General features: G+C 39.0%; 1 protein-coding gene across 1 annotated transcript in view; it reads left to right on the forward strand.

Moving 5' to 3' along the window:
- The window catches only part of baiap2l1b (BAR/IMD domain containing adaptor protein 2 like 1b), a 45566-nt gene extending 19196 nt beyond the window's left edge, over nucleotides 1-26370 (forward strand). The window contains exons 4-14 of the mRNA XM_056753045.1: nucleotides 2883-2944; nucleotides 6561-6632; nucleotides 9451-9585; nucleotides 13023-13175; nucleotides 13289-13444; nucleotides 13534-13630; nucleotides 15565-15775; nucleotides 18054-18113; nucleotides 19630-19798; nucleotides 23518-23558; nucleotides 25100-26370. Of these exons, the coding sequence (XP_056609023.1) occupies nucleotides 2883-2944; nucleotides 6561-6632; nucleotides 9451-9585; nucleotides 13023-13175; nucleotides 13289-13444; nucleotides 13534-13630; nucleotides 15565-15775; nucleotides 18054-18113; nucleotides 19630-19798; nucleotides 23518-23558; nucleotides 25100-25172 (1229 nt within the window). The 3' untranslated portion in view covers nucleotides 25173-26370. The remainder of the gene's footprint in view (nucleotides 1-2882; nucleotides 2945-6560; nucleotides 6633-9450; nucleotides 9586-13022; nucleotides 13176-13288; nucleotides 13445-13533; nucleotides 13631-15564; nucleotides 15776-18053; nucleotides 18114-19629; nucleotides 19799-23517; nucleotides 23559-25099) is intronic.
- Nucleotides 26371-26675: the final 305 nt, after the last annotated feature.

Raw genomic sequence — 26675 nt, forward strand, 5'->3', positions numbered from 1 at the left:
CACTCCATTAACCAAAGTTAAAAAATCACAAATGATTTACTCTGAGGCAAACGCTGAAAATCCTTATCCTGTAGAATAAAATTAGGATGATGTAAGCAGATTTATTGAACCATCCACATGCTCCAAAAGGCAATAACCCGGCCCAAAATAGCTTTTTTATTAGTAGGAAAATGTTGAATGGACAGGGCTCAGTGCTTCATGCTTCACATGCCCTAATCTTTCTTTTATGGCATTGCTATAAACACACATAAACAAAAGTCCTTTAAACATGCCTGAACTGAAGCTGTTGATAAGATGATTCAGGGTCAGAGAGCAGATAATATTCAAGTAGGTCTGCTGAGGTAGAGAACTCACATCTGCTGTTCTATACTAACCTTGTTACTTGTGATCAGAAGTTTACTTTTCATTTATTTATCAAATGACAGCTCTGTACTCCCTGCCTGTTTCTCAATGCCTCAGAACCAGTTCTAAATTCACTTTGCTATGAGATTTAAAGAAAAGGTTTAAGTAAAAAGAGCTATGTGGCCTTCTACTGACTCATTAGAAACATCTCTTAGCAGCATAGAATCGAATTGAAATATATCTGGGCCATTTTTAGTGGATTGACTTAGTTCTTGTTATCTGTAAAAAAGCAAGGTACCAGTTCCCCGATCGTTTTTATTGTGTCAGAATCATAATTTCCTAATCAGTTAGTAAGGCAGTATTGATTTTGTTTATTTAATATACATATATTGTTTTAATATGCAACTTCACAGCTTTTGTGTGAAATAAGTGCCTAAAACTAACCATCTTCCAAAACTGCACACCTAAATAAATACCATTAAAAGCTAAATAGCACTTTTATAACAAACTCACTGCCGTTAACCATAAACTTTGACTTTTAATGTCTGACTTGTCAGAATTGCTGAGCAATTTTGGTTTTTATGTACAGTCTGTGTGTGTGAGTGTTATTCTTTCGATAAATGGTTTTGTTAAAGGGATTCTCCTAAAATTCTGTTATCATTTACTCCCCCTCAAATTTTTCCAAATATATATATATTTATTAGTGGTGGGCCGTTAACGGCGTTAACGGCGTTAACGCAGTGAGACTCTTATCGCGCGATAAAAAAAATGTCGCCGTTAATCTATTCTCAAAGTTGGGTTGGGAGCTGGGTCTATACTACGCAAGCTATGATGACTTTCACCTTGATATTTTAGCGCGGATGTATACCAGCTTAACTGCACTGTACGGTGCGAGAACGAGATTTTTCAACTCGTGTGATTCGCGTCATTCGCGGAAGCAGAAGCCGCCTCATCATCTCATAACCAGGGCTTCATTCGCGCGATTCGCGCAGCAAGTAGGTCTATTGGCTCTTTGCATTAACATATAAATCACTCGCGCTTGACACGCCATTCGCGTTTGGTCTGAACACAACATAACGTTACTGTGAAATTACCGCATCAAACGTGACCTCCTAACATGGATGCAGCTATGAAGCCGCCGGGTTTGCTTCAGGGAATATTAATTTTTAAGAAACTTCCCAATAGAAACATCGACAAGACTAAGGTTGTTTGCACCTTGTGCAATGCGGAATTGGTTTAAAAAATACTTTCTCAACAGGTAGTGGTCTAGCTTTAGTTGAAACCAGTAACTTTGTATTGAGATCTAATGTATTATGGCTCCTGTATGACAGGTCGCTTGTTGCTCCCTCACTCTTTGTAAGTCGCTTTGGATAAAAGCGTCTGCTAAATGACTAAATGTAAATGTACTGTAGGAGCTCTTCCAGTCTCAAGTACCACCTAAACGCAAATCATCCCTTAGCTAATGCGGAAGTAAACACAAGTTCATTTTATTGAACATAATTTAATTTTCATCACCAATTATCATAGTAGAACAGCTTTCTCAAGCAGTTTGAGATGCATTTTGGAAACAGGAGATGAGCCCCTGGTCTAATGCGCCACCTGGCTTGAGAAACCTGTTCTCAAAGACTTACTTTTAGTCATTATTTGGGTAGCACACATATTCTGAATGCCTTGGCAGAATTCAAATGAGCCATTTTAATCTAGATTAATCTAGATTAATCTTGGAATTAATCTAGATTAATCTTGGAATTAATCTAGATTAATCTAGATTAAAAAAAATAATCTATGCCCACCACTAATATTTATTTATAAGGGATGCATTACATTTTAACCTATTTATTTAAGTTACAGAAATATAACCAAAACTTTCAAAAACATAAAAAAAAAATGCAAGGGAGCGGTAATGTCTGGACCGATTATAGAGACAAAGGACAGACAGGGAGAGACTGTACCATTGTTTTTATGGAAAATTTTGTTATTTTCTTCCCTATCCACACGCAGTTTTTCCCCAGGGCAGAGCTAAGATCTTTCCGCAGATGTCAGAGTAATTGGTCTCTTGAACAGGAACTCGTTGTCTGTTTCTTTATCTGTCTAAGTTTACATTCATGCAATTGACAAACATATTTTATCCAAAGGTTTATTCAAGGTATACTGTACATTTAATGACTTGAGTGATTCTTGGGGAATGGAATCCACACCTTTGCTCTGCTAAAACGATGCATTACATATTAATTAATTAAAGCATGTCTGAGAATCAGTTCTCAGAAAATCACAATATCGACTATGGGCAGATTCTTTATAAAAGGCCCTGCTGTGTAATCCCTGTTTGATTGTGGTGGATAGGTGCATGCTGGGAGAAATATCACAGACCGTGTTTTAATTACAGGAGCTGCTCTTAGGAACGATCATTCTTGGAAAACAAGTCTGTGGGGGTTCGGTAGTCCGGGGAATTCTGCGCACTAATAAAATAAAAACAACACATGTGTTAATGCCCTTCGTGTTGGTGTGAGATGTTGATAAGTGTTTCTCTCTCTCCTCAGGGGTTGTTTTGATTGAGATCTCAGACGTCCACCGAAAAGTCAATGTGGAGCTGGAAGAAAATGTGAGTTTGTCCCTGTTAAGAAAGAACTGTGTGTGTATTTCCTTTCTGTAAACATACCCTCAGGCAGCCTAAATACATAGACTCGCACACACCCAAACAAGTTAACCCCATCCACATAATCTTATATCAAATGTATCTCATTTGCCGCAAACTAGACAGATGCAGATCTCATTCCTGGCAGTTCTATTGGAGGACACAGAGAAATGAGCTGGACACACCTACTGTGTGTTGGACTGTATTTTTGATGGGTGCAGGTTCGAACATGCCCGCTCCTGCACCTGAGCCCCGCGCCTAATGATGACACGGCCGTTCCTGCTAATGCAACACTCGCATGCACATCCAAAGCTGCACACTGCTGGCCTGTACATTCAAAAAAGACTGCATGATAGAAAACCCTCTCTTTCAAGAAATAGTTCACCCAAAAATGAAAAGTGCTGTCATTTACAATAGTAGCAATCGTGTTGTTTTTTTCCCTCATGTTTGGTTTTTGGTAATACGGTATTGATATAGTGTTGATGCGGACACGTCAAATCACTGTAAAGTAGATTCAATTAAACTCAGTCACATGGTCTTGCACTTTGATGTAAACAGCCTGGACAACCCTCACATGGAGATGAATGGGGGAAGGCGAAGCGCTGCCGACCTAAGGTTAAAGTTTGAGTTGTCACGTCACTTATCATATTTACGTGTTTCTGAATACCACATAGAAACAAATTGCCAAACTAAAGCGCCAAAATTGCATGGATTGTAGCTTGGTCCACTAGCTACACTAAAGTTTGCATCCTGTAATTTAACTAATAAAATATATTTTTTTTGCTAGTCGTAGTTAATGTTTCTAGTTAATAGATGTGACAGAACAATCATTTTGATTTGAAGTTGAAGATGAAACGCAACACAATCTTGCCAAAGAATGCTACTTTTAAATGTCTATTAAGCTATATAAGACAGATGTCAGTGACCATATAAATATTTAGCCATGACTATTATGTTACATATGTATTTTGAGTATGTGTGTTAGATACATTATTGTACAGCAAGTAAAGTGAGCATCTTTATCTTAACGGAGTCATATGACACAGCCAAAATGAATATTATCGATAGTTTTAGATGTAATGCAATATTTATACACTTTGAAACTCGTGGATTTTTAACAAAGTTCGTGGCTCTGAACAGCAAGGTGTGCTATGATCGGCCAGTTAACCAGTGTGTAGTGATTGGTTGAATACTTCAAGCGTGTGACGGAAATGTAACGCCTCTTAGCATATTTGGAACACCAGGTTCCAAAGCAATTGTACTGACAGGTGATAAAATGTCATTGGTACTATACTTATCAATTCAAGCCCGAATCTGATACAGAAAATGAAGATGATCAAGCAGATACATCAACTTTACCAGCGCGACTTGAGCAGGATGTAAAGGATTGGTAAGGTTTTAATAAAATATATATGTTATAAAACTACATCTTACTGTTTTATATACGACGTTATTAAGATTTGCCGTTAGTGATCGAGCAGTGTTACATCATTTCTCGCTGCGACTCAACAAGGACAATAAACCCCATTATAAACATAACATTTGTTGCCTCTAGTTGGAACATGATTACTGATTATTAGGGCTTATGTTGTCTATTTTCACATTGCGGGCGTGTCTGCATTTGCAGATCACACGAAGAAACAACATGCGCTACAAACACATGACCAACTCTAGTCCCGTTAGTCTGTAACAAAGTCTTTTACAATGAAAATATACTTAGAGGCTGTGAATCTGAAGCGTCAGACTGTCCTTGTGAAGTTGTAATGGTTGGAATGGGCCCACTTTTTAACAAAAGCATCGTGCACAGCCGGCCTTGATCTCTCCCGGGTTCATGAAGCAATCATCTGTGAAATGCACTGCACAAACTTGAATATTCGAATTGTATTGTTCTTGAACAGTGTTGTAAATAAAATGTATCCATTCGTTTTTAGTTGTCTCATCTTTTGGAAGAGCAAACATAGAGGTTTTCTTTTCGCAATGAAACACACAGCGTCTCCATGACATGGCTGCGGCGGCGACGATACAATGAGATTTACAAGTACGCCCGCCTCACTGGCGTATAGATTTGGGTGGGCTAAGTCAAATCATACCACCAACTGATGTAGATTTGTGGGGGTGTGGTTACACAAGGCATTTCAGGGAGTTCTGTGTGAGCATTCGCTTCTAAATAGAATGCATCTTTTTTTTCCCACACTAATACATCCATGGGCAACTTATAACACACCAAAGACATAGAAAAACACGTATTCCCGCCATATGACCCCTTTAAACCACCATTACATGTGTTCACTTACTAAAATCTATTATGGAGTACAATATGTTTTATCATATTTAATTAAACAACTGACAAATTATCCCAAATTATCACAATGGAGGGACTTATTTCGGCTGCTTATACATTATCTAGCTTATTACACGACTACTTGGCACATTAGAAAAAAGTGGACATGTGAATTTGAAATATTTTATTAGCTAATTTTTACTTAATGCAGACCTTCTGTGACGAAAAGCCGTTTACTTTCGGTTTTAAGGTAAGAAACGTCGTTCAAATGTCATAAACAGGCAATTTGGCTTAATCATTTGTAAATATAATGTCATACATTTACATGTATTATGCATTTGGTAGATGCTTTTATCCAAAGCGACTTACATTGAATTTTACTACACATTTGTTTCTACGTATGTGAAATCGCTGGGATCCTACTCATGACCTTAGCGTTGCTAACGCCATTCTGTACCCACTATGCTACAGGAAAGCTAATATATACTGTATATGTTATAAAGACGTATTTATATTTATTTTGTCAAAAAAACACTCAAAATGTTTTGCTGCATCCGGGTTACAGTGTGTTATTCGTTTTGAGAAGTTTTTATCTGGGAATAATGAACCTGCAAATGTCGCGACTGGCCAATCAGAATCAAGCATTTCTACGAGCCGTATGATAAACAACACTTAAAACGCTTTCGAGTACCATCTTCACAGTACCATGTTACAATAAAATATTCTTGAAGATTTACATTTATATTTAGTCATTTAGCCGAGGCTTCGCAAGGACAAGATCAATGCAGCTATTAAACAAAGAACCCGTAATATCTGCAAATCGCATCTGAACCATCATCTCCATTCCGGCAGATTCATCCAGCAAAGTGAGTTTTCTCTTTAGGATTAAATCAGGAGTTTCTGAATGAATTAACACATTAATGAAGATGTCAGGACGTGTGGGCAAACACTGCTAGTGTGGGATCTCATTCTAAAAACAGATTACTGGCCCATAATGACAGAAAGGTTGTGTGGGGGCACTTGTGTTTTGATGTAGGCACTCTCGTTCATTTGGTTGATGGGTAAGCGTGTGTGGGTATCCCTGTGTTTCTCTTTGACTCATCTCCTCGATATAAGCACTTAAACTTACACAACAACAGTAAATAACCTGTTGACTCATTCAAGGACATTCATTTATTTCTGCCTTGCTTTATGAACAATATGTGTGTTGTTATGCATATGTGGGCCAACAGCTTCAACTATTATTTATCTGTATGTTGACAAGTTACAGTTTTCATATTTGATCTCTTTCTGTCTGTACAGTTTAAACGCTTTCATCGGGAGGTTATCGCGGAGTTGGAGAAGAAAACAGACATGGATGTGAAATACATGACGGTGAGCTTCATCACTGGTGGAGAATACAGTAGGGATGTAACAATATTATGTTATTGCAATATCAAAATTGTCTCTATATTATTGAGAATGAATGAATGAGGATTTTATTTAGCACTTTTATGTGTATTTCTGTACACCCAAAGCGCTTTACAATCATATGAGGGGGGTCTCTCCTCAAACACCACCTGTGTGCAGCATCCACTTGGATGATGCGACGGCAGCCACAATACAACGGCGCCAGTGCGCTCACAACACAACAGCTATAGGTGGAGAGGAGAGATAGAGCCAAATCAGAGGGTGGGGAATATTTGAAGGCCATGATTGACAAGGGCCGTTGGAGGGAATCTGGCCAGGACACCGGGGTTACACACCTGCTCTTTATGAGAAGTGCCATAGGATTCTTAATGACCACAGAGAGTCAGGACCTTGGTTTAACGTCTCATCCAAAGGACGGCGCATTTTGACAGTTTAGTGTCCCCGTCACTGTACTGTTGCATTAGCACCCACACAGACCACAGGGTGAGCACCCCCTGCTGGCCTCACTAACACCTCTTTCAGCAGCGACCTTGCTTTCCCAGGAGGTCTCCCATCCAGGTACTGACCAGGCTCAGCCCTGCTTAGCTTCAGTGTGCAACCAGTCTTGGGATACAGGGTGATATGGCTGCTGGCAACATGACATTAGTATTTTGGAGGCGGCCATATTATGGTCACATGACTGTATGAGACGATAGGTCTTCGGCAGGGCTGCATGGTAACTTATTTATTTGGGAGCACTAGTGCATAATGTCACGTAATATAAATGGAGGCACATTTGGAAGTCATGGTTTCTCAATTTGATTGTATTTAAATTGGTTATTAGTTCAGATCGGGTCAGTCGCACAAATATTTTTTCTGGGTCGCACAGACTTATTTCCAATGGCAAATGCGACTGAAATGGTCGCAGTGAAGAACCCTGTCCAGGCCGAACAGAGAGAATGTTAGAAAAAATAATAGATGTAAACTTTGTCGAGATCCATCTGGTGCAATTATTTTATTTTATAAAATGGATTTCTAGGTCATATATCCCGTCTCATACTATAGATCAGACCTCAAGGCAACAGTTGTGAATAGAGGATAAAGAAAAGAGGATGCTTATGGAACGTTTCCAAGTCATCATTTGTCACTTTAAATATTGCAAAAAATATTGTACCGTGGACTTTATACGGAGGTAATATCATACAGTGAGATTTTTTAATATATTTTTTTAACATCCCTAGTGGAGAAGCTACTTTATAATTGAAATCTGGCTTGAAATCAATATGACATTGAACCTTATAGCTTTCCTAATGCATTTTACTGGGGGTGATTTATCAGTGCATGTTATTTTAAAGACAACAACCTTTGTTTGTTTTTGTAATGTCTGATTGATTATGAGGGACAAAATATCATGGACACACAGTCTTTCACGTCAACATTAAAAGAAGCAAGGAGTGTTTTCTCCTCTTTTTTACAAGGCTTCTTATTTATATAAAGGCTTACTTATTTCCCTATCTTAACTATGAAATGCTTTATGGTTAGTTTACAAGCAAGCTGTTTTATCAGTCAACATTACATAAAAATAAAAGATAAAAACAGGCTCGTCTGGGAGAACTCAAATGAATGACTTTTATTTTAAACAGTTTATTGAACACCTTCTGTTCAAATAAGTCCAACTTGCAGGGAACGTTTGCTTATTGCTTGGTTATAAAGCTGTGTGTAGTTTGCGATAGAACATAAAACACACCTATAAAGAGTTGAATCGCGCTGCGTTGCTGTTTGTATGCAAACTAGTTGCAAATGCAGACAATGCATTTTCATCATAAATGAAGTAGGGGTGACCCCGAATAGTCAAGATTCGATCCTTCGAAAGGAGGAGCCTGATTCGACTACCAATGTCACAGTCAAACCTTCACAGGGGTGTCATGCAATGGGGATCATGCCATTTGGTTATATGGGCAGTGGAGTAGCAGACGGGCACGCACTGCGCTACCAAAAATGATGTAAAGAAATGGGACATTTTTCGGGGTGGGTACCGAAACCCCCGGCGCATATTCCGCATGCACCCACAAATGAATGTGTACACCGTTTCCAAACATTTGTCACTTACTGAATGTCTGGGCATATGAATATGAATTAAGACTAAAGCAGTCCTCCTTTACATGCGTAAATACAGTACTTTATTGTTAGTTCATTGGTAATGAACGTGCTGTATTCCCGTTTAATAAAAACTGAATTATTATAGAGTAGTTTTAGAAATAGTTTTGAGGCGAGATCTGGTCTACCCAGTGGCTCAGCATTGTCACGTGATGTTTATGGAAAATGTCCATTAATTTTACTATTTGTGGCTTTTGTTTTGAATATATGTTCCTCCGTATTTCAGACATTTGCCTGAACACATTTATTTTGCACATTGTGACTTGAATCATCTGGCTTATTTTGTTTTTATTTGTATTTATTATAAATGTATATTCCGTTCTAAAGAATTTCTGTAAATAAATGTTTGATTGTTTTTTGGTGTATTAATGTTGCACTGCACTTAGCGCCGTACCCTTGTTAACCACCTGGTGTGGTCCACAGATGCACGCACACGTTCAATTTGACTATCAGTCGAATATAGTCAAGACGTGACAACTCTGATTCGACTATGTAAATCCTTAGTCGAGGACACCCCTAAAATGAATGTCAGATAGACTCCTGTCACACTGTCTCGTTTCCCGTCTGCACCGGCACAGTAAATCAAACTCGCGTCGACACGTCCTTGTCCAACGAGAGATGCTGATCTAGTTGTGTCTGTCCACAGGCCACGTTCAAGAGATACCAGACGGAGCACAGAATGAAGCAGGACTCGCTGGAGAGGTCACAGTCAGACTTGAAGAAACTCAGGAGGAAAAGTCAAGGGAAGAACGCCTCCAAGTACGAGAGCAAAGAGAACGAGGTATGCGTGTTTTTACATTTACAATTCATTACACAGGACCGCACCCTGCACCAATAGTAAAATATTTCTCAATATAAAATCAGGTAGAATGTTGTTTTTCACATCCAACAGGAAATGAGGCCGAAACCAATCACAGTCACACAGGCATACCTCAAAAACATACACACCCATGACCGCCTTTATGTGCACCATACGGTTCAGTGTCGTCCTGCTGAACGATGTCCTAAAATTCAGGACATATGAAATCTGATCTGCATTTACAGTCTGAAAGCAACAAGTCATCTTAAATATCAAGAGTCACATGATGCGCTGTTCATCAGGGTAAAGGATGAAGTATAGATGGTTTCATATTAACAACATAAATAAACTGTACTTTTTTTACTTAACTTCCGGCACACATTCACAAACAATAGAGTGCCTGTAGATTATTTCTGATCACAATCTAAAGAAACCGAGAAGAACTTTAACTTGCCAAAACTTGTCTCTCCAATATTTTAATTTAGAGTGCGATACCAAGCTCAATCATTAGATGTCACTGTACTATATAGTTTCTTTAAATGCGACCAACAAAATCCATTATTATTAAGTAAAATAATCATATAAATCAATAGTAACATAAATTAAATTAAATATAAATGGTTATATTATAAGACACTAGCCAAACACAAACCAGAGGTTAACTGGTGGTCAGACACTTGCCTGCCCGATGAAACCGTCTATAGTTCCCTTTTTACGTGTATACGGTATACTTTGCAAGGCTGTGCATTCGGCTGTACACGTAAAAAAAGAAGTATGCCACATGCTTTACCTGCAGTGATTCATTTCTTTTCTCTGCACGTGTCCACGATAATGGCTAATACCTTTTCTTGAAAGAAGGCTCTCTCTCTAACTCGCCGTTGATGGATGGATGTGTCAGCCACAGTGTCGTCTGCGATAAGAAACATAGCTCTTTTCTTTCATCCAGACAGCAAACCATTGACACCTTGACATTTAACTGCTCTCGCACTTTTCCTGATCTCACCCCTTTCTTCTCCAAGAGCCTTCCTTGTGTTTGCCATCTAAAAACTGTAACATAGAAAATGGCAGGCTTATTGTGATATTTTACATCATGTTATATATGATTGACCGTCTTTCAAAGCAAAATTGTGTGAAGGTAAAACATAGGAAGGGCTAAGGCACAGGAAAGAGAAACAAGCAGTGTACGTAATAGATAGCAATTCAGAAACTATTGGGCAGTATTCTTGACTCATAACCCAGAAATCGATATGTTGAGGTGTTATGATGATGAAGGTGTGGTCTCCATAGGCAGCTGCGTGTATAGACAGTAGCCTGATTCTGTCTTTCTGAGTTTTTCCCATTTAGGTGAGAATTATGTGTTTCTTGTGTCGTCTCCCCTGATGCGTGACACGTCCTCTTTTCTTCTACTTTTCTCCACGGGGGAGAGTGAAGGTGTCCATAGCAACAGGTTTCAGCACTAGCAGGGGTCCGTCATGAGAAACACTCTCGCACTGTCCGTCTCTCAAGCTTACAACACAGAACACACAGATATGGACACTGCATACATTGAAACAGATCAGACATTGAAGGTTTCTGAATCACTGCACACGTCTGTGTAATTAGAATGGATTAAGGTCATGTAACCAACGTTGGAGTTTATTTCAGTATGAGCGTGTGTTTCACGCTGAGTTGCCAAACAATGGAGGAAGTGGATTAAATGGAGTCCTCAGGTCTTTCCCTGACTTCTGATGTAGAGGGACTGCCCCCAAGATCCGCCGTCACCCGGCCCTTCCTGCACCACCAGCCTTTGTTTTCATAAGCCATTTATAGCCGGCACCTGTGCCTAAAAAACAACAGAATAACAGGCTGGACCTTCCTCTAAATGAACAATCCATGTAGAGGATCAGATGGAGACGGGAAACGGGGCGCAATTCAATTTGTAGATTCAAGTCAGCGAGGACTGGGAGGTTTTATATACATTTCTTCGTTCTGTTAAACACAAAGGAAGATATTTGGAAAAATGTCACCAACCTAGCAGATCGTCCCTCATAGTATTTATTTTCCCTACTTGGACAGTAAACGGGGTAGAAGATCTGCTAGGTTCTTCCAAATATTTTCCTTTGTGTTTAGAAGAGTAAATACGTTTTGGTGTGTACTGTCCCTTTGACTTTCCACAATATTGCCTATCCAACATACCGAAAAACAATTGAAAAGGTGTGAAGGAAAAAAGTGGCAGGTGATCATTTTTTATTTGTATCCTAAAATGAGTAGATTTTCTTTTTCAAAAATGTGCACATAATACAAACTAGAGAAGGTCACAACTATTAAAAGACTATTAAATAGTACTGTATCCATCGAACTGTAGTGACTTCACCGATGTAAACATTTAAAATATGCATAGTTTCATTTTGACTACGAGAAATATGTCGCTCATTTGCCTGTAATTCATATGTACTGGAAAAACGTCTTTACACTATTGGGAGAGGCTTCACGCAAGTTGTCCAAACATGATGAACAAAAGGTTTTGTAGGAACTTGAAGTCGATTGAGTCATACTTGTCTCACCAGTCTGTGGGTGGGAGGAGTTAAATCAGAGAGACACACACAGACAGATAGAGACGCAGAAAGCCATTGCGCTGAACAGCACCGAACCACTAAATCTCCTTTTTTCATGACAACCAGTGAGAGGAGGAAGAGGGTAAACAGTGATCAGAGAGATCACAGTCAAGACTATAGACATGATGGAACCGGCTCGCTTACATCACCTTCATTATGCTGCCGGGTGGGCGTGTCGTGTGAACACACCTTCATGAAACAGCTTCCAATGACCACATGTTTAGCATGATGTGCACCTGCCAGAACTTTCCAAACCTTTTCAGGGGATTATCATTCCAAAACGTCCTCATCTGTCGTCGTTTACAGATCTTTTATAACAATCCAAACCCACGTTTTCCTTCTGTGGAACCTACGAAAAGACGATTAGCCTACCTGTGGCTCAGTGGTTAGAGCATGGCGCTAGCAACGCTCAGGTCATTGTCCATACAGGGAAAGTGAATGTGGCCTTAAAAGATTCAAATTCAACCTTCATATAAAGAAGTTCAATGGGCAGTCTTTTATTTGATGTCAAACTAATCCGAGCCGACTCTTCCAGTGAATGTTTTATCACTGACATTATTTGCTAGTGTTATCTTAAATCAGCAATGTCTATTGTACATGACGAACAGGCGCTTAACTGATAGAAACCCATCTCCCTTTAACACAATGTGTGACATTTAAGCTGGACTATCTTTCATTGGTCACTTTGTTCCCTCACAATGCCTTTACATCTTTACTGCAAGATGATGTCAGCATTCTTCACAATCACATGTTCATCTGTCGAACAGCTGATAAGACCATTGTGACCTCTCTCTCTCTCTCTCTCTCTCTCTCTCTCTCTCGCAGTGTATAGAGACTCTCACTCACCGTCAGATGGACATGCAGAAGTTCATCGCTGATGGCTTTCGCGAGGCTCTGCTGGAGGAGAAGAGACGCTTCTGTTTCCTGGTGGACAAACACTGCAACTTCTCGAATCAGATGGGAGGTTTCCACAACAAGGTTTATTATGTTATTTCAAAAACACAAGTTCTCCGTTTACAATGTGAAAAGGATTGTATGCTGGATTTGTTTTGTTTTTCTATAAATGGGGTGGCTTTCTTGTCTTCTCACAGGCTCGAGAGATTCTCACGGAGAACATTAACAGCTGGCAGGACAAATGCACTGATGCCTCTAATGTTCCAGAGAGCATCATGTCTGTGATCGAAGGTCTGCAAACTCCAGTGTCCATCACTCCTCAGGCGTCTCCAGCTCCCTCGCGTCACAGCAGGGTGAAGACACTACCCTCTTACACCACACAGACCTCAGTGTGCTCATCTGTTGTAGTCCATTCTTATCTGTGATTTTTCTACCTGTACAGATCAACTCCGAAGCAATGATCCCACCTCCAGCGCCTCCTCAGACGAGTCCACTGGCCAACATGTTCAATCAAGACACCAGACAGCAGAGAGAGCCCGGTGAATAACATTACTTGACATATTACACATATTTGTTCTACCTGTACCACCAACTCAATTCAGCATTGCATTTATTGCACACGGGTCATGGGTTCATTACCCTGGGTACAAAGATGCTCGTAAAACACATCCCGTCAAATGTGTTTTAGGCCTTTTTTTACAAGAGTCGGAAACCAAGTCAACAAAGCAAGCTAACCCTACAGATTAAACCCCATTGTAATAGAATGCGCTTCTGTCATTTAAGCTACTTAAATTGATCTGTACTGTCATTTTTTGGGACTTTAATATATATTAAATATGAAAATTAATATCTGTGCATTTATCTCTTATCTCTTTTAAGTGTTTTGAGTTTATACAACATAGCTTGCGTGTTATTATAAACGTGATCGCGTCACTGTATTGTAAGAAATTACTTTCAAATGCTGGTACACTGTTAACTAAGATATCATAAACTGCTAAGGTAAGGTTTCTTTTTTATTGTAATTAAAATTTGATCCTTTGTTCATTCTTAATATCAAATATAAAATGTTTTTTTTTTCTGAAACAGAAAGTGTGATGATGGGAAGGATTGGGTGATGTTTTTCCAGCAGATCAAGCTGCTTTACTGTAACGTTAGTTTCTTTTATCGATATAACGCACGACCAAACCAGACAGACATAAAGAATAAAATTAGACAGAGAATATCATAGGGTTGCTTTCCCATAAACAGTACAAACCTTAAATTAAGACAAAAACAGCAGTACAAGAGCCCCCTCTGGGTGGTTTTAAATTAGGATCTTAACATTAAACAGGTGGTAATAAGGTATTAAGCTCGTTTAAATTATTTATACAAAGGCATTTAGTCCAGACACTCTTTTTAGACTTGGATACTGCTATAACCGGAACATAGTTTACCCTGCGTCGAACGATGCGGAAGTCAAAAACCCGGAAGTGTGAAAAGGATCAATGTGTGTGTAGACAAATCTGGTGCAACTTAATGTCAACATTAAAAGTCCAGTGTGTACTTGTTTGGAGGATATATTGACAGAAATGCAATATCATATAATATATACAGTATAATAAACTTACCTTTGTGTTTTTATTACCCCAGAATATGCTATTTCTATCTACATACACCGCGGGTCCCCTTAAATGGAATTGGCCATGTTAGTAACCCTAAAAGGACAAACTGTGCTACAGAGCGTGATTCGTAAATATGTCATCTCCTTCTGCAAAGAAGTGAAAACGTGTGAGAGCCACCGTAGTGCTTCAAAAGGGAGATGGGAGTGGCGGAGCGAGTCATTGGTTTCAATTCGGTGCACCTTATCCCAAAAATTCCTTTTCTTCATTTATTCAAATGTAATGAATTGCTTGACATCTGAAACTACTAACTTTTCATCTGATGCTACTGTAAGTGATAGTTCACCCAGAAAAATAAAAACATTATGTTATCATTTATTTACTCTAATGTTGTTGTAAACCTGTATGTGACTCTTTCTTCCTGGAAACACAAAAGAAGATATTTCGAGAAATGTTTCAGTTGTTTGGTTACCCACATTCTTCAAAATATCTTATTTTGTGTTCTGCAGAAGACAGAAAGTCATACAGGTTTGAAATGACATGAGGGTGGTAATATATTTGGATCTATTTTCATTTGAGGGATAAACTGCCCTTTTAGTGGTTTGCATTTATTTGAAGTGCAGGTAGGCAAATTAAACTTTGAACGTTTTCAAAAAAATTCATCAAAATGGAAGTTACGAAATGAGGATCACAGCTACAGCAAGGTTGCAAGTTTATGTGCTTGAGGAATTGGACAACTTACTTAATAAACCTTGTACACCTAATATATAGGGTTAGTCTTTGACTACAAATTGACATCATGACTGCTCATTGCTCCAATAATAGCGTTCAAAGAATGTTTATCAGTGAATGAATGTCCGTCTTGTCTTCTCTAGAATACAACGAAGACAATGGACTGTCCAGGTCTGTGTCGATGGCCACTGGCCTCAATCACATCGACAAAAGACCTAAAGTGCGCACCATATTCCCCCACAAATCTGGAAACAACAACACACTGCTGAGCTTCGAGGAGAGTGACATCATCACACTGCTGATCCCGGAAGAGAAAGACGGCTGGCTGTACGGAGAACTGCAAAAGAACAAACAGTGAGTGCAACACTTTGAATGATTGAAGCTGAACCGTTGATGGCATTTCATTCAGTTTCATACATAAAGACAAGTGTCTCCAATTTTCCAAACACCTAAGCGACACAATGCTGACACGATATACAATTGAAATTTGAATTCTTGGAAAGGACGTGTGATCTGTGTAATAAATTGAAAAACCTTCACACACAGATATAGTCTGGCTAGCCGACATGAAAACATCAGTCTGTCAGTTCAGCTGTACAGAAGCTGGCGAGTCCTCATGTGTACACAGCTGTTGGTGTCGTTTCTCTATCCCGGCTGTGATTAAGATCTCTCGCATCATTGCGTTGTCTATCAAATCGACATGAAGGCCGGTTAAAGACAACAGCTTATCTCAGATAAAGAACACAAACTCCCCAAGGGCTCGAGGACTTTCAGCAGGTGGAGAAGCTGTCCTTTGACACAGTTATGGTGGTGAAAATGCTCTGAACACGCCGGCGTTCCTGCCAAAAACGGATGATGTTGATTAGAACGAATCCGAGCAGATGGCAGAAGCAGACAGAGCGCGTTCTGTGTCCGCATCGCTTTGCCACAAGAGTAAAGTGAGAGCTTAAAGTTAGTTGGAACGGACTGCTGATGGGATCCATCAAAGTGCATCAGATAATAAGCACGAATTAAAGTTATGGTCAACTAAAAATGACTAGACATCTGCCATTTCAAACCCGCGTGACTGACTTTATTTAGTCAAACACGGTTCTGATCCAGAAGTGAGCAAAATGCAACTCAGACAATTACAACATGTCCTTCTAAAGCCACGTTATAGGTTTGTGTGATTAGGTTTTAATTTTTTTTTTGATTAACTATCTGTTTAATCTCCAGTTTCACATCTCTATTATCTGTTGTTATGTTGGTGGTCTTCTGCCTTAACAAACAACATCAGATGTGTTCAGATCCAGTAGGGAACGATTTACGAAGTCAGACCGTCACCTAGCAACCCATTGATATTTGCCAAATAATGTTTGAGCGCTATTTGCTACACAACGTATTTCAGAGCATTACAGCGATCTGTTCAGACACACTGAGTGCTTCTAGTTGAAGCAAATCTCAGACTCATTGACTGTTATTATGAATAATACATCGCAAGATGAATTAAAGAGATACTTCACCCAAAAATCATTTTGTCATCATTTACTCACCTTCGAGTTGTTCTAAATGTGTATAAATGTCTTTGTTCTGATGAACACAGAGAAAGATATTTGGAAGAATGCGTATAACCAAACAGAACTCGCCCCCATTGACTCCCATAGTAGGAAGAAATACTTCATAATTTAGTTTGTTCCGTTGAACACAAAAGAAGATATTTTGAAGACTTTCAGTTCTGGGGCACTTTTGCTTACCATTGTCCTACAATGGGGGTCAATGGGTGGAAAAATCTGTTTGGTTATAAGTATTCTTCCAAATATCTTTCTCTGTGTTCATCTAACCAAAGACATTTATACAGATTTGGAACAACTCGAAGGTGAGTCAATGATGAAAGAACTTTCATTTTTGGGTGAAGTATCCCTTTAAAGCATTCTGTCATGTTCCTGAATGGAAAATCACAGGTGAAACTTTCCAATGTTTACAGATCCTTGTCACACTACTATCAAGACTCCTTCAATGGCGATTTACGTCGGTTTATGTAAAGTAAATACTTAAGCACACCCAAGCACAGATAGTCAAATATTAACATTTCTTTGGATCGCTTATTATTAAACATGTTCTTGAACAAAGAACAAAGACTTGAGTCGTTTCTTTAACAGAAAAAGATTGGCTGGCAAAATAAAGAGTGCTCTTAGATCACTACTGTAGTTTTGCATTACAGATGCTCTGAATGAAACGCAAATTGACATGTTTTTTGTCTTTTCATGTTTCTCTTGGTTAGTAATTGTTTATGGCATTAATATTCACATTCCCCTGGAGAATAAAATGGCACACCAAGGCACCACTGTCCTGAGGAAAATGCCACACCAAAACAAACACTGGCATTGTGTTTTTTGTAATGATAAAGCATCCTGTGTGGATCTGATATAATGTCAACAACAGTCAGCTCACGCCGCTCCACATACAGGTGACGGAAACGGCAGGTGGAACAGATCTCCGTTTGCAACCCGACTCTACAAAGTGCTGTCCCACAGTTTTAGACAGGCCTCGGCAGACGTGGAGTTAGCATCAGGGCAGACGTTTCTTCGAGGCTTTAGCCCTGATAAAAGCTCTTCGTGCCTATAATTGCCTTGTGCTGTCTGTGTTTTCTCAGGCGGGGCTGGTTTCCATCATCTTACTGCCGTGCATACACAGAGCCAGCGGTAAATAACAGGTAATGAGACACCGCACACACACTAACACGGCTCTTTGTTGCCCTGATGAGCTGTGATACCCATCGCCGCGCCTCTGAAAGAAACACAAGCTCAATTTACCACTGTTACAACCCTTATCGAAGCATCCCCCTCCCGGAACTGCATTTATTGCACTGTACAAAATCAACAGACGTTGGATGATGTTGAATTAATGCTGGTTTGATTAAATTATTAAAAGATTAGAGTTGTGATGTTAATAGTCACAGTTGAGTTCAGAGTGCAGACCTGCGTCTGGCACAGAAACGTAATTTATTTAAATTGACTCTGAGCGCTGACTCACTGTTAGCACGCTGAGCTTACCTAAAGTGACCCAGACAAATCCTACATGCTGAACTCTTCATGCACAGTCTCGTGTTATTCAAAGCATAACCTGCTTCAAATAATGTATGCTTGAGGATCAGTCAAATGCTTTAACAGGAAAATAGCATAAGGTACATACTGTCTTTTTGTGATTATGCCTAAAGCTGGGTTCAGTGAGTTTGCATCTATATGGCTCTCTGCCTTGACTTTGTATGTAATTTATTCGCGCTAAACTCTTAATTTGCATTTGGTCTGAACCCCAGTGTAATGCTGGGTTCAGACCGAACGAGAACAACGTTCCACGCTCTTTATTACTCCATAGAAAAGTTTGTCATTTTGCGAGAGTGACGCGATCTGACAAATATTTCCAGCTTTCGCGGAAGACGAAATTGCAGCACGTTCGCACCGCCTGCCACGAGTTTGAGTCTATACGCATCTTTGCATTGACTTTGTGTTTGATTTACTTGCGCTAAACTCTTTATCGCGTTTGGCGTAAACCCAGTGTAATGCTAGGTTCAATCCAAACGCAAACAATCGCGTTCCACGCTATTTATTAATCCTTGAAAAAGTTTTTTTTTTGCGAGAGTGACACGATCTGAAAAATATTTTCAACCTTCGCAGAAGCTAAATGCCTCTTTATATTGACTTTGTATGTAATTTACTCACGCAGATCTCTTAATTCGCGTTTGGTGTGAACCCAGTGTTATACTACATGCCCACATGAGCTTTATGTCCTTTGAAAAATCTAACATAAAACCATGAGACATTCTTATAGCTCATATTTCCTATTACAATCTCACAATTATTTTAGTATGAACACTATGTAAATGTGTCCATTTTGATCATTAATTACAAAAAATATGATACACATACTTGCTTAATAGCATTAGGAATGTAACAGTCCGATAACATACATACAGACTATGATTTTCACAGCATCACCAACGTACATCTTGTGGAAAAATTGCAATAAAACCCTTTATTTTATCAAACATGCATCATTTCACTAATTCCTGAATTCTGCTGCCTCTGCTGATATTCTTTACTGTGAAGCTGCTGGTTTCATTTTGAGGTTACAAAAGAAAAATGTGCCATACGTAAAGTCAATATTTCTAATCTAGGTTTGTTGTGCTGATGGATGGAGTTGATGTATATGGGTGTGATTGTGTTTTTTAGTTTCACTAGCAATCCTCCCATACGCAGTAAGAGTGTGGTGAACCTCATGCAGCAGAATACAGAAGACGACATGATGGACCTGCCTCCAGCTGACTACAGCGACTATCCCGTCAGAAGAAACTCCACCAAGAGTCTCAACCAAACATACTCAACGGCATATGAGAAACCGGTGAGAAAACTCTCCTTCTACCACACTTCAACACTCCTGACTCATGGGGTTTTGATCTAACATTCATTTAATCATTACGTTATGTCATCAGCCCTATGGACTAAAATGAACTATTAGTGCATGAACTCATTTTAAAATTAAAAAAACTTATTAGTAAATGATGAAATTAACAAGAATTTAGATGAATACTAGCATTAAACTAACTAGTTTGGTTTTCAATTTGGCTTAATTTATCCTCCTGTATAAGTTCATGTGAGGTCCTTGCACAGGTGCGTGCGTGTCTGTGTGTCAGCTGAACAGTGACGTGTATGCAGTTGCAGTCCATGTGTGTGAGTGAATCAGGGTCATTTTAAAGAGGATTGCCTTTTAAAGGAGCAATGCTAAATCCAAACAGACAAACCATGCGCCCGGGCGCACAGACCGGTTTACGGCATTAAACTAGCAAAAGTGTATTCGGACATAAACCTGTGCTTAAGACCATGTGCACAGATCATGAAAATAGGGCCCTTAGTCATTGTTGGTCATGTAGTAAATTCTTTGTTAGAAACCAACACAAATCAGTTGTCGAGCAAGGACATTTAAAGTTTGTTTTTTTAAGCGTTCTACCCTGTTTCACAACGGCAAGCTTAAAGTAATGATTTATACGTTGAGCTGTCAGGTACAACCGTGCAGGAAAAGTCAGTTTGATGTTTTTTGACTAAATGTAAGTTTATAAGAAACCTGCAAAACAGGGATAGTGATAAAGAGGCAAACGTTAACAGCTTTAGTATCAGAGTTGTTTATAAGTTTATAAGTTCCAATACTGCTAACATTTCTCATAACGTCAGCCTATTGATCAGTGCATTCAAGGCACAATAAAAACGTGTTAACAGAATTGTGGTTTAAAAGCATCTTTATGCAGTTTAATGCTGAATATCAGTGTGGGCTCGTGTCTCACAGCTATTCAGAATTATAGATGGATGTATTATAGATGGTATGGTGTTAGTGACATCCCGTACATTGTAAAACATCCCAGCCTTGGTGCTCTCGTCATCTTTATTTACATGCATGCAAAAACACAAGCCAAATCCTATCAATGAATGTAAATGACGGGATTTTGTTTATTCCCAGAAGGACCCGCGTTCTATTGCAGCTACAGACATTTTCAACACGGAGCAGAGCGTTCTGTAAAGTCTCTCGTCAGGCAACGCAACACCAAAACTACGTACCGCCGTCACGGTCCACGTCTGCTGTATCGAGCCCATGCTAATGTTTGTGGAAGGGCTAGTCTGATGGGTTACGTGACCTCGATCCCAGCCTTCCTTTTAACATAATCTGTTTGAAGGAACCAAATGGGTATCTAGCATTAGCACAGAGCTAGCATTGTTTACGCTGCCGTGCACCGGCGACTCTACCTCCCTGGTGATATCCTGCCCTTCTTATTTCGCACACAGCAGAGGCACTCGAGCCAAATTTCTAGGTGTAAAACCCTGTTGTTTGGCACCTGTCTCCCCACAGAGAGTGGCCTCATGGCCGTGCCGAGCGAGGGACCCGTGCCATGCAATGACTCCAGCAAAGCTCCGCCCTGGATAGCCGGGAAAACGTGGATGCTCTTCATAAAACCTGCCTGGCCTTCACCGTTTCTCTGAACGGTGAAGGAAAGGGGTGGGGGTGGATGGATTTTGAGCGCCCGCCGTTGAAAGCTTTGGGTGAAAAATGCTCCCGGCCTGGTTTTCTGTTTGCACGATAGCAAAAGGAAGGAAAGAGAAAGCAAGACAGATAGCAGATGAGCATTTGCATTCTTTCAAGATTATCATCTGTCAGTTTGGATCGCAGTGTGTAGTCTAAAAGCAAGAATGATAACTATATTAGGAACCATTACCACATTCTTGGTGTGAACAGACCTTAAGTCCAGTTTAGAAAACAACTGATATTTTACATGACAAAGTTACTGTTTAGTTATCTGTGGCTCTTTTTGAGTAGACGGTTATATGGACATGGTGAAAAGTAATGTGCACTAGACAATAGCAGTGCATGTGTCAGCTGACCACTAAATGAATGAAAAGTTGTATTGAGTTACAGTACACTACTGCGCTCTAGTGGATGGACAGAGTCAGTCGTCACTGTTCATATTGAGTTACGTAACTTCAGTTCACACCATGACCAACTACAAACTTTGGTTTTGTGTAGGGTGGAGCCTCCTTTTATAGTCTTCCAACCTAAAGAAATACTTGATTTCTTTGCCATGCAGAAATATATAGGATCTATATATTATATTATTATATTTCAAATCATTTAATATAAATAGCCCTGTTTTGTGTTTTTGTTCAGGCTCAAAAAAGGAATCCAAATGTCTACGGCGGGTAAATAAACATCTGCTGAAATGGAACGATTCGATCTGTTTGTATCAGAGAGAGCACAGATTTTATTTTGTGAAATTGGTACCAAAACAAACACAGTAAATGTGAAATATGGGGGTACGGCAGTAGCGGTGTTAACCACTTCGCAAACCACGCAAATGCATAGGGCCCTGCAGGCTTTGGGCCCCCTAGTGGCAACAAGCAGTTACCTAATTTTCAATGCCTCGAACTTCGATTCCCCTGGAAACAGACAGGTTGCTTGTAGGATCAGTTCAAATACCATCTAGCAATGAACGTTAATCTGCTTACATTTAACTGTTTCTGAAGCACATCAATAACTTGTTTAGCTTGAAACGACTTTAATAGAACTAATGAAATTGTTTTAAGTCAGCCTTTAGTTAGTAAGATCACACAGCATCTGTCTTATGTTTTCGTAGCGAGGAAAATATCTTTGATACACATAAATATGTCTTAGAAACTCTTAAATATTTAAAGCTATTGAACTCAAAATGAATTTCCATAAAATTAAACTAAATAGCATGAACCCAAATCAAGTTAAAGTATTATTCATATCTCAAATTATATTACATTTTAAACTATCAAAATTTGCCCCAGATTTTTCTGGTTAGTGGTGCAACCCCTGGCACAGATAAAGCGCAAATATCAAATATTTTATTCCAAAACAAAAATGTTTTTTTTTTGTTTACATTTTTTTGTCCTGTGATTAGGTTCAAAGTAAAATAAATAAAGGTTATATATGTCTCATTAATTCCATAAACTTATTATTACTGTTGAGAAATTAAAAGATTAAATGTTAGTATGCATTTGCCTCAGGTTATGACTTTGCATAGGGCCCCCAAAATGGTAAACACGCCCCTGGGTACTGGAGAAACGTCTAATCTGATCACTCAAGACACGAAGGATCCGAAGGACACACACCTCTCGTTTTGAGAAGCGTTCATTTGCTTGCTGTAACCACCTGTTATGTGCTATGTGTTTGCATGTGTTTATACATCTTTATCTTGAACCTGAAAAAAAGCATTTTGGTTTTAACTTTTTAGACAACTTTTACATATAAGCATATGAACTGCTTCCTGTTTCCTTCTGAAGAAATCAGATGATGTGGGCTGTCATGCATCAGTGTTCAATGTCTTTACACTGACAAGCATTTCCTGCAGGACCACATTCCTCACCTTGACTGTCATCAGACCTGTTTGACATATGCATGTTAGCCACAGTCCACCTTCAACAGCTGCTGTAATGCGCTTACATGTTGAAAGATGTATTAAATGTTTTTCTGTGATTCCAGACTGTCTGGTGAAAACAGCACTGCCGTCTGCGCTGTAGATTTGTAACATTTCTGTTTTTTGTTTCTTGTAGGTGTCTCAGTCAAACGGGCTGCCAAAACATCCTGTTTTAGGGTGAGTGTGAATCATTTGCTGTAATCGGCGAGTTCAAAAATCTAAGTTTGCTGAACCCCCAGAACATAAATCTGATCAACTGAAGTGCACAGTGAGACAGATTCTTGACAGACAGTCAAACGAAGACGATTTTGTTGATTTTGATAGTTTTACATCAGGACATCTTAAGAAGAATAAAGACATCAGAGAGAATCTCAATGCTTTGCAAACTGTAGAATAGATGATATCATTTTTTAATGTAGAAGTGGTGCTTGTGCCAAGTCAACCATCACTATTACTGTTCGAACAAAATAAATTGGCACATAAGGTCAATGTATCTTCTGGTCATTTATTTCCTTTATAGAAAAGTAATTTAAAAAACAAAAAGGACTCTAGTTTATATTCTCTACTAATAATCCAGAACCAAACGCTGGAAAAATAAGTCAATTTTGCGGTTCTTCTGTCATTTACAGAAAAGAAAATCCATTGAGAATGAAAACATAACTGGGAACGCCCACAAAAATGTCACAACTTGGTCGGTGTGTCGTATCTGGGGGCGGTGCCTTGCATGGAGTCTGCGTGGGAAAAATGATACAGTCTATGGGCAAAACAAAAGATCCTTTCCCCTTGACTGGAAATGCATAGCATTAACCCTTTATGGCCTACGTAAAACCACTTTTCCCGTTCAACAGAGCAAGATACATAGAAAAAGCGAGCAGTATTGGGAGACTCTATGATTTAAAGGTTTTAACATTTACATTAAATGAATACATTGCACATTTTCGGCTGTAGCACGCGACATTCTCCCAAAACAAGTCCGTTATAACTTAAGGAAACATTATAAAGGAAGTTTTATACTATTATATAAAGCATAAAACGTGGCTCAAGGCAACAATAAGGTTCATACACAAAATGTTATGTGGTATGTATCAGTGGTAAAAGAAGTGTAGTAATTTGGTTTGGTCGTTCTTTCAGTTCATTAAGCCACAAAGCTGTTTCCTTCATAGACTAGTCTATGGAGATGACTAGTATGTATAAGGGTCATTTTAATCAAATAACAGTTCAGTGTTGCAATTAACACTGAAGATAAGAGCCATACGCATTCATATTTTACTGGGCCACTTATACGATTTCTTATGATTCATGATTAAAAACTACAAAACTAGCCCAGTGAAAGAGCATAAGATAATAATCATTCACACAAACTATCCCAAACTCAGGGTACAATTGACCAAATCACTGAATGAAAAGGGAAACAGGACAACACTGGTCTGTTTTTTATCGCTGTGTATAAAACGTAAGATTTTTTTTGTAATTTATTAGATTGAGAACACACACACCAAACAAAAACCAATCGTAAATGACAGAAGAAGCCTTTTTTCACCGCTTGGTTTTGGATTATTAGTAGAAAATATAAACAGGGGTCCTTTTGGTTTTTTTAATTACCTTCCTAATACGAAAATGAAATGACCTGAGAGTACACGGACCAGATAACCTGTCATTCACCTGCACATCATGCAACTTGATGAGGTGTGTGATTTACTTCTTTTTTATGTCTTTAGGGGAGGAAATCCATTTGCAACAGTGAAACTCCGACCCACAGTGACCAATGACAGATCAGCTCCCAAAATCTGATCATCTCCACAGACGGCCTTCATGCATTCACAGTGCACATTACAGTCAACTGGACGCCCCTCATACATGCATCTCTGCAGGGCTGGGACTGGACCACGTCTCCTCTGAGGATGCTGTGTTTATAATGCACACATGCACCATATACTGTTGAACCACTTTATTTATGTTTATTGCTTTTAGAGCTCGGCCTTTCTCTCTATATGTGTGTGTGTGTGTGTGTGTGTGTGTGTGAGAGAAAACGTGTACATAGGGAGAGAGAGAGAGAGAGAGAGAGATAGAGATGAAATCAATTGTGAGGATCGCAAGAGTCAGATGTTTTACTTCCAGTTGTTGGAGGTATCATTGTGTAAATATAAGCAGAGTGAATGTGGTCTTAAAGGGATAGTTCATCCAAAAAACAACTCATCATTTACTCACTCATGTGTTCCAATATCAAATGTCCAAAATCATGACAGTTTTTATCCCATACAGTGAAAGTGAATGTTGACTTTAGATGTTCCTAGTCCCCATCCACTTTCATCGTGTGGGGAAAAATCTGTATGGTGGTCCATCAAAGGGTTTGGAACGATGTGAGGACGAATAAATGACGAAGACAGTTTTGGGTGAGCTAGCCTTTTTTATTTTTTTAATCATTGTCAAAAGCTTTGTGTTCTCCACATGTACACGACTAGATGGGAATCTACAGAAAATTCCTGATGATAGTGATGTGAACAGAAATCCCCACATGAGTTCTGATGGAAAATAATGCTTATGGTGGATGCTGAATATTAATCCAGACTCTTTAAACTCTTCATGAACTGGGGCTTGGCTTGACCCGATGGATACGTGAGAATGTTGAAGTATTGAGAAGTGAATTAAAGCGATATAATCAAAAGATTGGGAAAAGCCCAGCCATGTTTCGTGTAATGCGGTTTACTAGAGTTAGCAGGCTAACTCGGTCAGCTGGCCCTCACTTATACAAGTTTTTAGCTGAAATTGTCTTTTATCAAGTGATCAAATTCTTTTAGAATAAAACTGCTTTTATCAGGTTTGTCTCAAAACTCAGTTGATTGTTGGTTAATGGACAGCGGTTTATTTCTCTTAATGCTTCTGGGAAACTGTTATTTGGCTTTGATTGTAGCAACGCACCTTCCTGTTGATATTGACCTAATCTACTACATCACTGCTGTATAGAAATAAAAAATATTTTATGTCTAAATGTGTTTTGATTAGAATCAATGATATAAAAAGTTGTAATGGAATAATCCCTGCGAGTATCACTGTGTGGTTAAGTATTTATCAAACCTTGTGTCTACAAGGCATTTATCCTCAAGGTCAATTTTTAAATATTGTTGTTTTTTCCCTGTACTTATGCTGAAATTATAAAGCACAAACTAGGTTGTATTATCAAGATTAACATTTAAAGAAAACAATGTTACAAAGGCTGCGGTCTCAAGTGGGCGTTCGCTTGTGCAATTCCTGTTCTTAATGAATTTTGCATGTTTAATTTTACAGGTTAATTGT

This window comes from Triplophysa dalaica, chromosome 7 (genome assembly GCF_015846415.1).
Source record: "Triplophysa dalaica isolate WHDGS20190420 chromosome 7, ASM1584641v1, whole genome shotgun sequence".
Taxonomy (NCBI): Eukaryota; Metazoa; Chordata; class Actinopteri; order Cypriniformes; family Nemacheilidae; genus Triplophysa; species Triplophysa dalaica.